The sequence below is a fragment of the Mus caroli genome, unplaced genomic scaffold, assembly GCF_978045245.1.
Source record: "Mus caroli unplaced genomic scaffold, Mus_caroli_1 scaffold_1, whole genome shotgun sequence".
In the NCBI taxonomy this organism is placed as follows: Eukaryota; Metazoa; Chordata; class Mammalia; order Rodentia; family Muridae; genus Mus; species Mus caroli.
Window position 1 is genome coordinate 153,795,799 of NW_028227256.1, and position 14,027 is coordinate 153,809,825.

Genomic DNA, 14,027 nt, shown 5'->3' on the forward strand with positions numbered 1-14,027 from the left:
CCAAGAGGACAAAGCAATGGTCAAGGTTTTCAAGGGACAAGCCAGTGTTCCCTGAGGGGAAGGGGACCAGAGCTAGCCTAGTGACAGCCTCAGTGCACTGAGCCTGAGCCAACCCCAGCCTACACCAGGCAAAGCACAGCGGGGAGGGGCTGTAAGTGGGCAGGCAGCCTGTGCTCTGCAAGCCTGAGGCCCTACACTCCACCCAGCCAAGGTATAGAGTAGTGCAGAGGAATGGTGGGTCCACATAACACTACTAAATGAGCCACCACATGACCCACAAGACAGAATCCTAAATAACGCAGCTCAAGGAGAGGAAGTGTCCCCAGCAGTGGGATAGGTGACACACTGAGAAATATGTAATTAGATCCAAATAGACACTATGATAGTTCTTGTAACCCATTTCTTATTTTTTGGTTAAAAACAATTTTTCTGAAAAAGAATAAAAATTATAAAAAACAAAACAAATATCCTCAAATTAATGTTTCATTTTCTTGCATTCCCTCAAGAACACTGTTTACTGTGACTGTGTATTATATATTAGATCATATAGAGACTAGATATTCTTTGAATATTCCCTTTTACCATTATGTTAATTTTCATTATACTGTATAGGATAAACTGTACTTTGTGTAAGGGCAATATATATGATTTTATCATGCTATATGCATTAAATTGCTTGAAAATTGCAGCTTTTATATTTTTAAGGTATTATGTAAGGCATTTACACAAATATTTTGATAAAAATATAACATACTACTGAATGTGAGACACAGTAAAATAACTGTTATAAAGTTGTTGATAAAGCTTGACATATGAGGGCGTGTCAGGAACAGAGGGGTTGCAGACACTAAGGGGGCAGGGCGTGTCACGGTCCTTATGCTCCGTTCCATTAAATGTAAAGATCACTTAAGGTAACACAAGAGGAATGAGAACCCCGGCAGCTCCCAAATGTTAACACTTGCATATGTACAGCTTAATCAATTTGGGTAGATCTAACAAAATGCCAGAAAATGATATAGCTTAAACATATGAACATTAGCTTTTCATGACTCTACAGTCTTAGAATTCTAACTCAAGGTTTGCAACGTTTCATTTCCTAGTGAGACAGCCTTCCTTTTTGCCATGGATTCACACAAGGAAAGAAGAGACAGAGGGAAGAGAGAAGGAAAGGGATCAAGCCAGCTACAGCCAACATCACCCTAGCTGGAACAGCACTCAAAGCAATACCATTGATATCAGGAAGGAGACAGGGCTGGGCACCTCCTGTCCTTTTCAGCACAGTTCTTAACATCCATCCCAGTAGAGAAATAAACACGGGAAGAAAATTCAAGGAACACAAATAGTCAAAGTCGGATTTGAAGATAATATGAATTTATACACAGAAGGCCCCAAAATTTCACTAGAAGAGCTGATCACCATTAACAAAGTGGGATGATACAAAATCAACTTACATAGTTCAGTGGTCACTATGTAATAATAACAGGCATGCTAAGAAAGAGTTCATGGAAACACATCCACTCAGTGTAGCATCGAAAATGTGGGGGGGAAAAACAGAACCAGGAATGTGAATGGGCTATAAAACAAAATTTTTTAATCTCTTAAGAAAGTGACAGAAGGCCAGGAGCACAAGCACTCGGGAGGCAGAGGCAGGCGGATTTCTGAGTTTGAGGCTAGCCTGGTCTACAGAGTGAGTTCCAGGACAACCAGGGCTACACAGAGAAACCCTGTCTCAAAAAAACAAAAAAAAAAAAAAAAAAAAAAAAAAGAAAGAAAGAAAAGAAAGAAAGTGACAGAAAGAAGACACTAAAAATGGAGAGGTCTTCTGAGCTCACAGGTAGTGGAATTAATATTGTGAATATGGCCATCCTAACAAATGCAATGTGTAGATTCAGTTCCATCCCAATAAAAATCCCTTATCATTCTTCATAGAAACAGAAAGAAAAATATCCTAAAATCCACACAGAAGCACACAGGGCATTAGCCCAGGCAGCCCTGAGTACAGAGAACAGTGCTGTATTACTGTACCAGACTTCAACCGAACCACAGAGCTGTAGCAATATAACCATGACACTGGCACAAAAGCAGGCATGTAGGGCCATTAAAGAACCCAGAAGTGAGTGTATATAACTACTCCAAGTGGTCAACAGCATTGCCCTATTTTAGACAGTAACAACCTTACACTACAGCACTCCCATACGACTATAATGGGCCTCAAAAATTCTTATTGCTTAGCAACACTGTGTGTCGCCATAGCACAACACTCTGCTCACATTTGTGGTGGTATTGGTATAATAAACGGGGCTGTGAGTCCTTTGAAAGCACACCAAGGGCAGTGTGCTCAGTGTGTGGTAGTAAGTGACTGCTTCTGGTTACGGATTAGTTGCCTATCCTATAGTCCATGTCAACAAGAGCAGCTTACACTGTCTCAATGTCTGTGCCACTCTCCTGCCTGCCACATCTTCTTTTTGCGCTTTTGTGAGGAGGCCTTCTTGATTAGTCTGAACAAAACTAGGCCCACTTCCTTTTGCTTCTTTCATACACCAGAGCAAGTGAGAGCAACTAAAGGCCATTGCTCCACCTCAATTCTTTTAATCGGCATTAAAAGCATTTCAGCATCATGTTTCTAGAAGTGGGGAGACACATTCCCACCTGCTTTAATTTTAAATAAGATCTCTGCAAATTCAGTGCCCGGAGTAACCAAAACGGACAAAGACATAGCTCTCATTAGGACACGATGCCCCTGCTGTCTACTTGTCTGCCTCTCATACAACACACAATCGTTTCACGTGTCACCTGTGTGTCCTGAGAACTCAGAACCATTATTGATACTAAGGACGGGCCTGCATCTTTGCTGACTAATGAGAAACAAGCAAACCTACCTCTGCGGGCCTCACCCACGCCAAAGAGCAAGGGATAGCCTGAGCTGGAAGCTTTGTGTAGCAGCATCTGCAGGAAGCCAAATATACGACTGTTTAATCATGGATGCATACTGCTTTTTATTGATTCTCTGATCTATTTCTTGTTTTGCTATTCGGGCCATTTCAATTAATTTGTGACACTTTAAATTAATGCTTGGTACTTTAAAAATAATTTAAAATAAATTACAAACCATAGTACATTTTTCAAGAGAACCATGTAGACAAAAGCCCCAGAAGGAACCATTCAAGCCCCCAGCTTGTAACTGTCCCTCTCAGTATGAATTTTATTCTCCTGGCCCACTCAAAATAATAATCAAGTGAAAGAAGACAAGAGAGGCAACAGCCCATCCTTGTGAGCTAGTGAAGAGGGGGGGTGGGGGAGGGGGAGACTCGGTGATTACCAGTCTGCTGCTGTTGCAGTTCTTTTCCCAGCTCCCCCAGCAGGCAGCTCCCAGGGAATCCTGCAGCTTTGGCCCCTGTGTGCACCCGATTACATATGTACACACATAGTTTATAAAAGTAAATATTCTAAAAAGATAGGAAATGATCATTTGCCTGACGATAAGGGATGTAAAGAGGAATAAATGGGAGATGGCAAGAGACCAAAGATCCCAGCCCCAAAGTTCCATGACGCAGAATCTCCCTTGTCTGGCATCCCTGTTAAATTCAACTCACTTGAGGAACCTCAGCGAGGACTTCTGCACAGTTCCGATATTTCCGAAATCTGGGTAGAACACTTCAACTTCCTTTTTCCCAAGGATCCGATGGATAATAACCCGGTACCACCACTTGTCCTCAGAGATCTTTACACAACAGAGATGTCCTGGTTGGATAAAATATTCTGGCATAATGTACCGGTCAGAGACCAGCTGGTTGGAGTAGCAGCGTCTGTAGATTCCGCAATACAGAAAACCATGGGGTAAGAGAAAAAAAAAATAATTTTACTGCTGTATCAAGAGCAAGAAAGTCTTGGCCAAAAGTAAAGAAAAACTGTAATTTTCTGATTTGTTAATGCCTATTAACGTCAATTTTGTTATCCAAATTCTTTTCATCATCAAATTCCTTCCAAATATGAAAAGTACACACTTGTTATCTTACACTCTCTGAATATAATCTAACTTCATTCCACAGAAGTTCCTAAAATGGATACTTCCCTGCATTTGTGGCTCACAGAAGATCTGGGAAGAGGGGACAGAAAGACGGTAAGAGGCAGAATACCAGGAACTCTGCTGTGAGACACACAGCACAAACAAGACCAGGATAATGGCAGTGCCAAGGGACACAGCAATGTGGAAGGGGATTTCAGTGGGGTCTCATGCCTACACAAAGAACTACAGGCCACCAATAACTTCTAGAAGGAGAACCGGCCTCTCCCAGGAATAAGCCCCAGTACTGGTTATCCAATGCAGAGTGGTCAGCCCTAAAACAGCATACACAGAACCAAGTTGTGTTTATATATATTTGTGATACACATACATACATGTGCATGGAACAATAATCAAAGAAAAAGAGGTCATCAACTTGAAGGGGGAGAAGCGGGTTGGTGGGAGGGGCTCCAGGGAGGATGGGGCGGGCAGAGGAGTGATGCAATTCTAGTTCAATTAAAAACATTCTTTTCAAAGGGCATCAGTGGCTCACTAACCCCCAAATGTAAGTCTCTCCATCTTGTGCTCTTGGATACTCCATCTCCACAATTCCCTCCTAGTCCCTCCTTATCAATATGCTTTTAATAGCTCTGTGTTGCCTTAAAAATCTGGGTTCTTTGGAGTGTTTAAACCAGAAACCTAGGTTCAAATCCTGACTCCCTTGCTTATAAGGTCGGTGGCTTCAGAAGTCCTCCATTCCTGTCACTCTCTCTGACATCTCCCCTGCTTTCATTTCTTTCTTTCTTTTCTTCGCCTCATTCATTTTCCACACCATGAATCAAGTTCTCCTTCTAGATCTCCTGTCTAATATCAGTTTTTCACCACTGTGACCAAATACCCAGCATGAACAACTGAGGACAGTTTCAGGGACCTCAGCCCATGATTATGTCTCCACTGTGGTGAACAGAACATGGGAGGGAACGTGTGGTGAACCAGAGCTGTTATTATCTCCTGGCAGTCAGTAGGCAGAGAGCAGACGGGACAGGGACATGCTATGGCTTCCAAGGACACGTTCCCAGGGACATACTTCCTCTAGCTAAATCTCATTTCCTATTTTAAACCACTTCCCAATAATGCCTCTAAATTATGGTGCCATCAACGGACTGATCCACTGATCATGAGCCAGGTGCCTTACGATCCAGTCACTCAGCTGAACACTCAAGAGTGCGCTGAGAACCAAGCCTTTAACACACGAGCCTTTGGGGACACTTTCTATCTAAGGTTTAAGAAGGTCCTCCCCAAACCTTTAAGAAACAGGTTTCAGTGGCTTCTGTCTGAAAGGACGCCCTCCCGCAGTGCTCACGATTCAGCTTTTTCTTCTTCCAAACGCAACTCCTGCCAACGTCACTAGTGCTAACCCCAGTATGTCCCTAGTTGCTCCCAAGGCAACTGCCCAGTCCTTCGCTAACGTTTGACATCAGTGCCAGTATAAATCTATTCATCTCAACAGGCAAAACCTTGCTCAAATGTCAACTATGAAGCAGCTTTCACAGACAACTGTTTCTATTGCCCCCTCCACAGCTTGTTTATCACCCTGGCTATCTCCCCTGCTTTAGTGTGTTCACCCAGGCAAAGACCATATCTTACATATGTGTTCTTGTCCCGGGACCTCAGCAGTTTGTGAACAGCTACAGTATATCGGCAGCACCAGGCTGGGGAGGCGGCTGGGTTGGTAAGGTGCTTGCTTGTACAAGCAGGAAGGCCCAAGTCTGATCTTCAGAACCCACAGCAGCAAGTACAGCACAGCAGCAAGTGGCTCTACTAAGGCTGTGGAGACCCGAGTCTGTGGGGCTCACCAGCCAGCCAGCCTAACCTCGTTAACAAACCACAGCCTCGTGAGAGCCTGGGTCAAAGGACTCTTCTTACATTTTCCAATTTCATATGCATACATGAACAGTTCCTAAGAAATGGAACCCAAGGTTGGCCTCTGGTCTCCATATGCACACACGTGTGTATGTACATACATAAATACACATATGTATACAAACACAGCCTTGAAGCCAAAGCCAAGATTGGTGACCCACACCTTGAGTTCCAAGATAGCTAGGGCTATACAGAGAAACCCTGTCTCAAAAAAAAAACAAAAAACAAAAAACAACAAAAAAACAAAAACAAAAAAAACCCACCACCAACAACAACAACAAAAAAAAAACAACCAAAAAAAAAAAAAAAAAAAACAACCTTGATAAGGCAGTACAAGTCAATTATTATCTATTGACAAAAAAAAAAACTGAAGTACATACACAGTATTTCCCAAGAATCCCAAGGAAAAGCACTTTGTATTTGAATTATGACCTAAACTAGCCTTTGGTGGGGACCCAAATGTCACTTGCAGGCACTGGAATGATTGCTCAGTGGTTAAAGGGCATGTACTACTTCTTTTGCAGAGGACCCAAGCTCTGTTCCCAGCACCCACATCAGGCAGCCCCCAACCACTGTAGCTACAGCTCCGGCGGATCTGGTATCTTCTGACTTCCATGGGCATGTGTAGTCACACGCACACACTCCCACACAGACACATGACAGAATCATCTTTTAAAAATAACAACCAAGCCAAGCAGGGCAGCACACACCTTAAATGCCAGTACTTTGGGAGGTAGAGGTAAGAGGGTATCTGTGAGCTTGAGGCCAGCCTGGTCTACATGGTGAGACCCTGTCTCAAAAAAACAAAACAACAACAATTAAAAAAAAAGTAGTTGATTTTCTTCCTTCCTTTCTTTCTTTCTTTTTTTTTTTTTTTTTTTTTTTTTTTTGGTTTTTCGAGGCAGGGTTTCTCTGTGTAGCTCTGGTTGTCCTGGAACTCATTTTGTAGACCAGGCTGACCTCGAACTCAGAAATCCACCTGTCTCCGCCTTGCAAGTGCTGGGATTAAAGGCGTGCGCCACCACCCGGCAGTAGTTGATTTTCAGTGTAACACCATTTGCATTAAAACTACTAATGTGATGGTAAAGATTATGCTTTAAAGTTTAAAATTCCTATGCTTAAAAAAACTACAAAACAGCCGGGTGTGGTGGCGCATGCCTTTAATCCCAGCACTCGGGAGGCAGAGGCAGGCGGATTTCTGAGTTCAAGGCCAGCCTGGTCTACAAAGTGAGCTCCAGGACAGCCAGGGCTATACAGAGAAACCCTGTCTCGAAAAACAAAAAAAAAAACTACAAAACAAACAACATGCCTCTAACCTGTAAATTCTACTTGCCCAAGGACAGACAACTTCCAGACTGCCAGGGGTTATTCTTGTAATTGCCTGCTCTTGTATTTTAAAGTGTTTTCGCTTCTCTAAATAAGCTTGCTTGTCCCTGGCTGCACATAGGAAGGGTCTGTGTCTGACTGCACATAGGCTGAATGTGTGCCTATTTCAGGTAGGCAGGAGGTAGGTACATCACTAGGTGCTCTTGCCCTTGATTACACAAAGGCAGGAAGTCACATATACATACAGGTACATAGAGAGTTTTGGTACAAGTCATAGTTTGAGTATCTGCAAAGGGATTTGGAATATACTTGGTATATAGATATGAAGGACTATTGCACATGCTTGGATTAGAAAAACATAGCTATTTTTCATGAAAATGTTATTTATCATACCTCACATGGATTTTTAAAACAGGCATTTTAATTTTTGCAGTTTAAGTTTCTGTCTGATAAGCATCAGTAAGCAAGAGCTTTTTGTTAGTTTAGGAGTCCGAGACCAACACATCTGACAACTCCTGATTAAAGCTAAGCCGGAACAGTGAGGGCAGGAGGCGCCTACCGCATTTCAATCATCATGTCTTCAAGTAGCTCTGATGAATCTCTGCTGTAGATCCGGATGTAGAACTGACTAGGGGAGATTATATACTCCACGAAGACCCCCACAAGGGTGCTGGTATCTAATGGAGGAAGTCTGCACAATTTCTTGGCACGCACAGCATCTGGTGGGATATCGTGGTTTATCACTGACAGGCCGAGCTGTGGTTTGTTTGTTTCTACCTGCTACAGGGAAGGCAGGAAGAGAAAGAAACCATAGAAAGACATTAAAGGGACATTTCAAATCCCTCAAAGTATTTCACGAATCAGCCTTATTGCAGTCACTAGGCTCAAGCCAGAATCATGATTGAGAATGCTTTAGAATGCTACTACCATTTACAGCCACCACTTAAAAACATCCTTCAAGTACTCCATTTTGTAAATATTGTCCAAAAAGTTAAGAGTGTTAGGCAAGTGTCCCCAACAAAAAGGGGAGACATTCAGGTGGAGTATGGCAGGTCCTCCTAGCTAACCCTACCCTCAGTCAAGGGTAACTTGAATAGATGGATCTTAGGGACTTTTCCATCAAAAGGTTGTGCAAGCACTTTCACCCTAACACCTGCTCTTTCCTCTAGGTCTTCTTCCTATCGTCCTGAAGAACACACAGCAGGCTCTCAAACTGCTCATCCCAGTGAAGAGCCTGTTAGAGTGAGGAACAACTTATCCTTAGCAACAAAAAAGTCAGAAGCAGAGATGCCAACACAAAAGAACCATGGGAGGCTGTAATGAAGGAGAAGAGTTAAATAAACAACAGAGTGAATAGGGCCAGGGCCAAGGCTGGGCCAGAGCAGGCTCTGCACCCTCTAAAGCCCCAGGATTTCCAGCCTCAACCTTAAGGCTCACTAATAGAGAAATTTACAGTGCTGTCAGGGAACTTACATTTCAGCCACCCAAAAAACTTGAACACCAGGAGTGTGGGAAATGAAAAAAAAAAAAAACAGAAAAATGCCACAAAAAATAACTGGTCTTTTCCAAGGACAGGTGTCCCTAGATTTATTTTTTTTTCTAGCGAGCACCTGGTTTAAAGAGGCATTCACTCTGTTACCGAGCCTCCTACACAATGTAACGCAATCCACTCACCAGCTGCAGAGGCTTGACCACCACATTAGGCTTCTTGTACATCTTCTGTTCTGGCTCCTTGTGGTTCTTCAAAGGGCAATCCCACGTGGTCTTCTTAACTGCTACAGTGGATAGTGAATTTCTGGAGAGACTGGAAGCCCAAGTGTTAGCTTCTGTGTTCTGGTCTGGTTGAACTAAACACGAATTTCTGACTGATGAAAGTGGTCCACCTGAAACAGTCAGAGAGTGGTTACAGTGTGGGACCACCGCCCCTGAGTGGGCCAGGCACCAGGGAGGGACACTGGCAAGGGGAACTTGCCCCTGGAAACCTTGCAGATGGAGACACACGAGGGACTACGCACTAAAGGAGGAACAAACTGTAAAATTCTCACACTGGGGAAACAGGAGCCGAAATAATTTCTCAAACTCTGGTGAGCGACTGTCTCAACACCTGACCTCCAATTTCTTCTTCTAACTAACCAACAGACAGTTACTTAACACACATACTCTTTAATATTCAGTAATATGATGCCTTAACTCTTAGAGAATTCCTCAATCAACTTCATATTTTATTGAAATTTATCCATCTATGAGTATCTGAGCCTGGCACATTATGGACTCCTCAGATCTACAACTAACCACAGTGGCTCCTAAAGAAACAAGCTCACAAGCACATTAAGATGTAGGCACAAAAATATTAATCCTATTTGCCTAGAATGAATGAAGGCTGAAGTTTCATCCCTTAAACAGCAAAATAAATAAAAAAGTTAAAAATACTAATCACATTGCTTATTATGGTAAAAATGGAAACAATCTAAATGTCTACCAACAGAACACTGGTTAAATGAAATAAATATATAAGAATTGCACAAAGGTAAACATGAAAAAATACTAATATGGAAAACAATATATTAAACATAAGAAGCAAAGACATATTTATATAATAATGCTTTGCATAAAAAATTATGTTATAATTAAGTGTATAATTTGTAAGAGATTATGAAATGTACTCATTAAAGCTACAAGTATTAACTACCGCTGTGCTGTTTGAATGGTTTAAAGAGCTTTTGTGGTTAAAAGAAGTTCTATGACTTCAGATAGGATCTTGCTCAGATCTTTCAAGTCCTGTATTCAAAGTATGTGGGATCTTGAGCATCAGGGACTTGTCGTGGAGCTCTGTGAGGCAGCCAAACTGTATTGCTTTGGGTCATCTCTTTGCCTACCCTAACCAACAACGTGAAGGAGGATTCTCAGGACTAGTACTGGGGTTTTAAGCTGTCAAGGCACAGAAACAATCAACAGTCCTACCAAGCTGTGACACCCGAGCCACAACAATGACCAGCACGTGGCACCCTTAAAGGTGCAATAGTGGCGCTCATATCTTGGCCATAAATCAATGATGGAATGCGGGAAGGTAGGTGTCCGTCATAACCACTCTTGAAAACGTATAGAACGGACTGGGAAGGGAAACAGCTCACTGGTGAACCGAGTCCTGCCTCGAAAACAGAAGGATCTTGGCTTGACCCTTCAGAATCCACATTTATAAAAAAAACAAAAAACAAAAACCAAAGCCAGGCCTGGGGTTTGTGTGCTTGTAAACCCAGTGCTGGAGATACAGGACCAGCAGGACAGCAGGGTTCCTGGGTCTCCCTGGGCAACTAATAATCCTGTTTCAAAAACAAGTAAGTAAAGAAGATGGGCCGCGCCTGAGGACACCGCAAGCGCGCGCACACACACACACACACACACACACACACACACACACGCGAACCTCCCCTTATACACATTTTATAAACTAAAAGCACCATATTGTTCACGCCTTTGCAAATGTTACCAATGAGGGGACTGAGCAAAGGGCGCATGGGAATCTGTCTGCATGATCATAAAAAGTTATCTCAAAAAGAAAACGACTCTAAGAGAAAACCAAACTGGGCTAAAAGCATAATGCCCTAGATCCAGTGTGGTTTCCTAAAGTAAATACAGAAACAGGCAGTGGTGGCGCACACCTTTAATTCCAGCAGTTGGGAGGCAGAGGAAGGTCAGTCTACAAGTTCGAGGCCAGCTTGGTCTATAGAGCAAGTTCCAGGACAGCCAGAGCTAGAGAGAGAAACCCTGTCTTGAAAAACCAAAGGGGGGGGGGGAGGATAACACTTGGAGTTTGTTTATTATAAAAACATAAATGTACATTCCTCCTATGTATTCATATATTCTGACTTCCACATATCTGTAAGAAGCTTTTGCCGCATAGCCTGATAAGCATTACCTATCAAACAACCAATTCAGAATTATTCCTCAGAACTGCTAATAACTGGACAATAAAGAAAGTAACAGGCTGGAGAGATGCTCAGTGGCTAGAGCATTGGCTGCCCTTCCAGAAGACTGGGGCTTGACTCCCAGCACCCACGTGTCAGCTCACAACTGTCTGTGACTCCAGTCCCTGGAGCTATGGCCCTCTTCTGGCCTCTGCAGGCACTGCTCATGCATGGTGCACACAGACACACATGCAGACAAAACACCCATGAACATAAAATAAAAAAAAAAAGTCAAAAGTAGCTCACAACTATAATCTCCGTACTCAGAAGGCAGAGACAAGGGAGTTCCGTGAGTTTAAGATCTGCTGGTTTATACAGTGAATTCTAGGCCAGCCTGGGCTACATAATAAAAACCTGTCTCAATAAATAAACAAATAAATAAATAAGTTAAATTGTGAAAATTTAAAATTTAAACTGATAATATAGGTTAACTTTACTACAATTATCACTAAAAAGGTCATTATTCAAATATTTTGTGGCTAATATGGGAGGTGTTTGGTCATGTGATTCTACTGGTGACTCTTTAATGCTTTCTTCAATAGAAAATGAAGACTGTATTATGCCATTAACTTACCAGACGGCAGAGGCTTCAGGTCAGCATCAAACACGAGCAAGTCTTGCCTTTCTTCACTGAACTCAACTCGGAGAATGTCACTAAGAGCGCCAACAAGTTCTGTCACGTTTAAGAACCCTAATTGTTTTGGTGAAAGTTGCTCTTTAAAAGTTAGCTGTCATTAAAAAAGAAAGAAAGAAAAGATAAGAAAAAGGAAAGGCATGAAAACTCTGGATGTATGTGAGGCAAGGCTTTAATTTGGATTTTGACAACCTACATATTTCAGGCTCTGAACTCAAGTGTAAAAAGCCTGTTTCACCAGCAACCAATCTAGCCTAACCACTGAACCGGCAGTCCCAGAGAAACCCTTTCTCAAGAAACAAGGTGGACAGCTGCCAAGGAACAACACTGAAAGCCAACCTCTAGGTGCCACATACACGTGTACACGCGCAAACACATGCCAACAGTTCTTCTCGCCTGCCTAGGCTTTGAGGACGTGAAGACTTGCTTCTGAACTAAATGCCTTCAGCGCTATAAAGGACTGGCCCCTCACAGAGTTCTACAGCTGTCATACAGATCGGGTCACATGATGCTCTGATACCACACTCAATTCTTTATGACTTCTCCCACAGAACACTTGTACAAGTGGGGGTCCAGGGCCAGGCAGACCATCATTCAGAAGGTCGTATTTACAGTCACCTATCAGCACACCAAAGGAAACAGTTGGCAGAGGGCAGGGCAGGGTGGGAGGAAATTAGAATTAGTAGTTCTACTCCCTCAGATGGTGCATATTAAAGCCTCTTCTCTTTGTATGTTTATTAGTCTCTAATAGTTTCTCAGATAATTGTGTTGTATTAACTGTGAAAACAGTTTAACTGAACATAAAGCTAGGATAAGCAGGATTAAAATACAAAGGAGTTACTTTTTTGTTTTTTAGGTTTTTTAAAATTGTGTCTACATGCAGGTATGTGCACAAGTGTGGGTCCCCTGAGAAGTTAGAGGTGTTGGATCCTCTAGAGCTGGAGGTCCAGGCCACCGGGAGCCACCAGACATGGGTGCTGGAAACTGAGATCTGGTCCTCTGAGCCATCTCTCCAGACTCCCAACCAGTCACTTTCAATAGTATATTCTGAAGATCCAAATAAATATTCAGCAAAAACAAGTCTCAGGAAGGAAGAGGATGATAAATAGGGTGATTGGGGTTCTCAAAGTTATATATATATGAAATCGTGAAAGAAAAAAGCAATTGTAAAAAACAAACTACAGTGAAACCTCTCACACAGTAAAACTTCATTCATTAAAAAAAAAAATCAAGTTTCTGCTCACCCCAAACGTCACCTAGTATGAGCCGCCTAGCGATCACCTCCCTAGAAATAACTATTATTAACAATTTTTGGTAACTTTGCAGAAATTGTCAAAACTTAAGTGGGCTTCTATATAGGAGTATATAAGCTATACATCTTGCTTTTTCAGTTACTATAAAAGTAATCCCACATCATTACTATATGAAACACAGCTCAGGTTTATCTATGATTAACTGGTGTGCTTTCTGCTCTACCGGTCCCCAACAATGTGCAGTCAGGAGGCTGCCATGGTTCTATTCCCACAGCCCGCCCGCCCGCCCTCCCTCCCTTCCTTCCTTCCCAGAGCCCTACTCACTCATTTTTATACAGACTGAAGAGTTTAGAATCTGCATCCCTACTGCATCATTGTTTATTTTTGTCAACCTCCCACATTTTCCTGATGATAAACTGGTCCTGCAGACAAGACTTCTTGCCAGTTGGCAAGGGAATCAAGCCTGTCTACTCTGACAAGGCCACAATGAGTCTGTGTGCTCTACTATGGGCACACAGTAGCTGTTTCTTTTAAAGTGTTAACAGTGTTGTTTGTCGCTGTTGGCTCCTGGACCACAGGGCTCATTTAGGCACATTGGGTCATTTAGGCACATCAGGTCAATGGGTGACTAGTTGTGTGGGCTGGGCCTGAACTGGGACTTGCACATGCTGTCTAAGTGTTCTGCCCCTCAGCTCATCTCCAGCCCTCATACCAACCTTTAGTTGCCATTCTTCAAAGATGAACGGATCTCTACAGTCTTCCAAGTTGTCTAAGTAACTTTTGAAACTGTGTGCACTGACGGGCTTCCAGCCCTTACAATTAAAGCCTGAAACTCATCAGTGCATTTGTAAGTCCTTTAAATGTGAACCTAGTGCTCAGCCTTGCCTTACTTATCTGTGACATGTTCCAGGTTCAACTCACAC

General features: G+C 42.6%; 1 protein-coding gene across 3 annotated transcripts in view; it reads right to left on the bottom strand.

The window, feature by feature from the left end:
- The window catches only part of Tdrd5 (tudor domain containing 5), a 43,834-nt gene that overhangs the window by 18,028 nt on the left and 11,779 nt on the right, over positions 1–14,027 (bottom strand). For 2 of the 3 annotated variants that reach the window (XM_021175193.3, XM_021175180.3), the window contains exons 7-11: positions 11,792–11,945; positions 8,927–9,135; positions 7,812–8,032; positions 3,594–3,806; positions 2,880–2,946 (exon numbers count right to left, since the gene is read on the bottom strand). In XM_021175193.3, coding sequence (XP_021030852.1) covers positions 2,880–2,946; positions 3,594–3,806; positions 7,812–8,032; positions 8,927–9,135; positions 11,792–11,945 — 864 coding nt within the window. The remainder of the gene's footprint in view (positions 1–2,879; positions 2,947–3,593; positions 3,807–7,811; positions 8,033–8,926; positions 9,136–11,791; positions 11,946–14,027) is intronic. The other variant, XM_021175187.3, reaches the window with a different exon arrangement.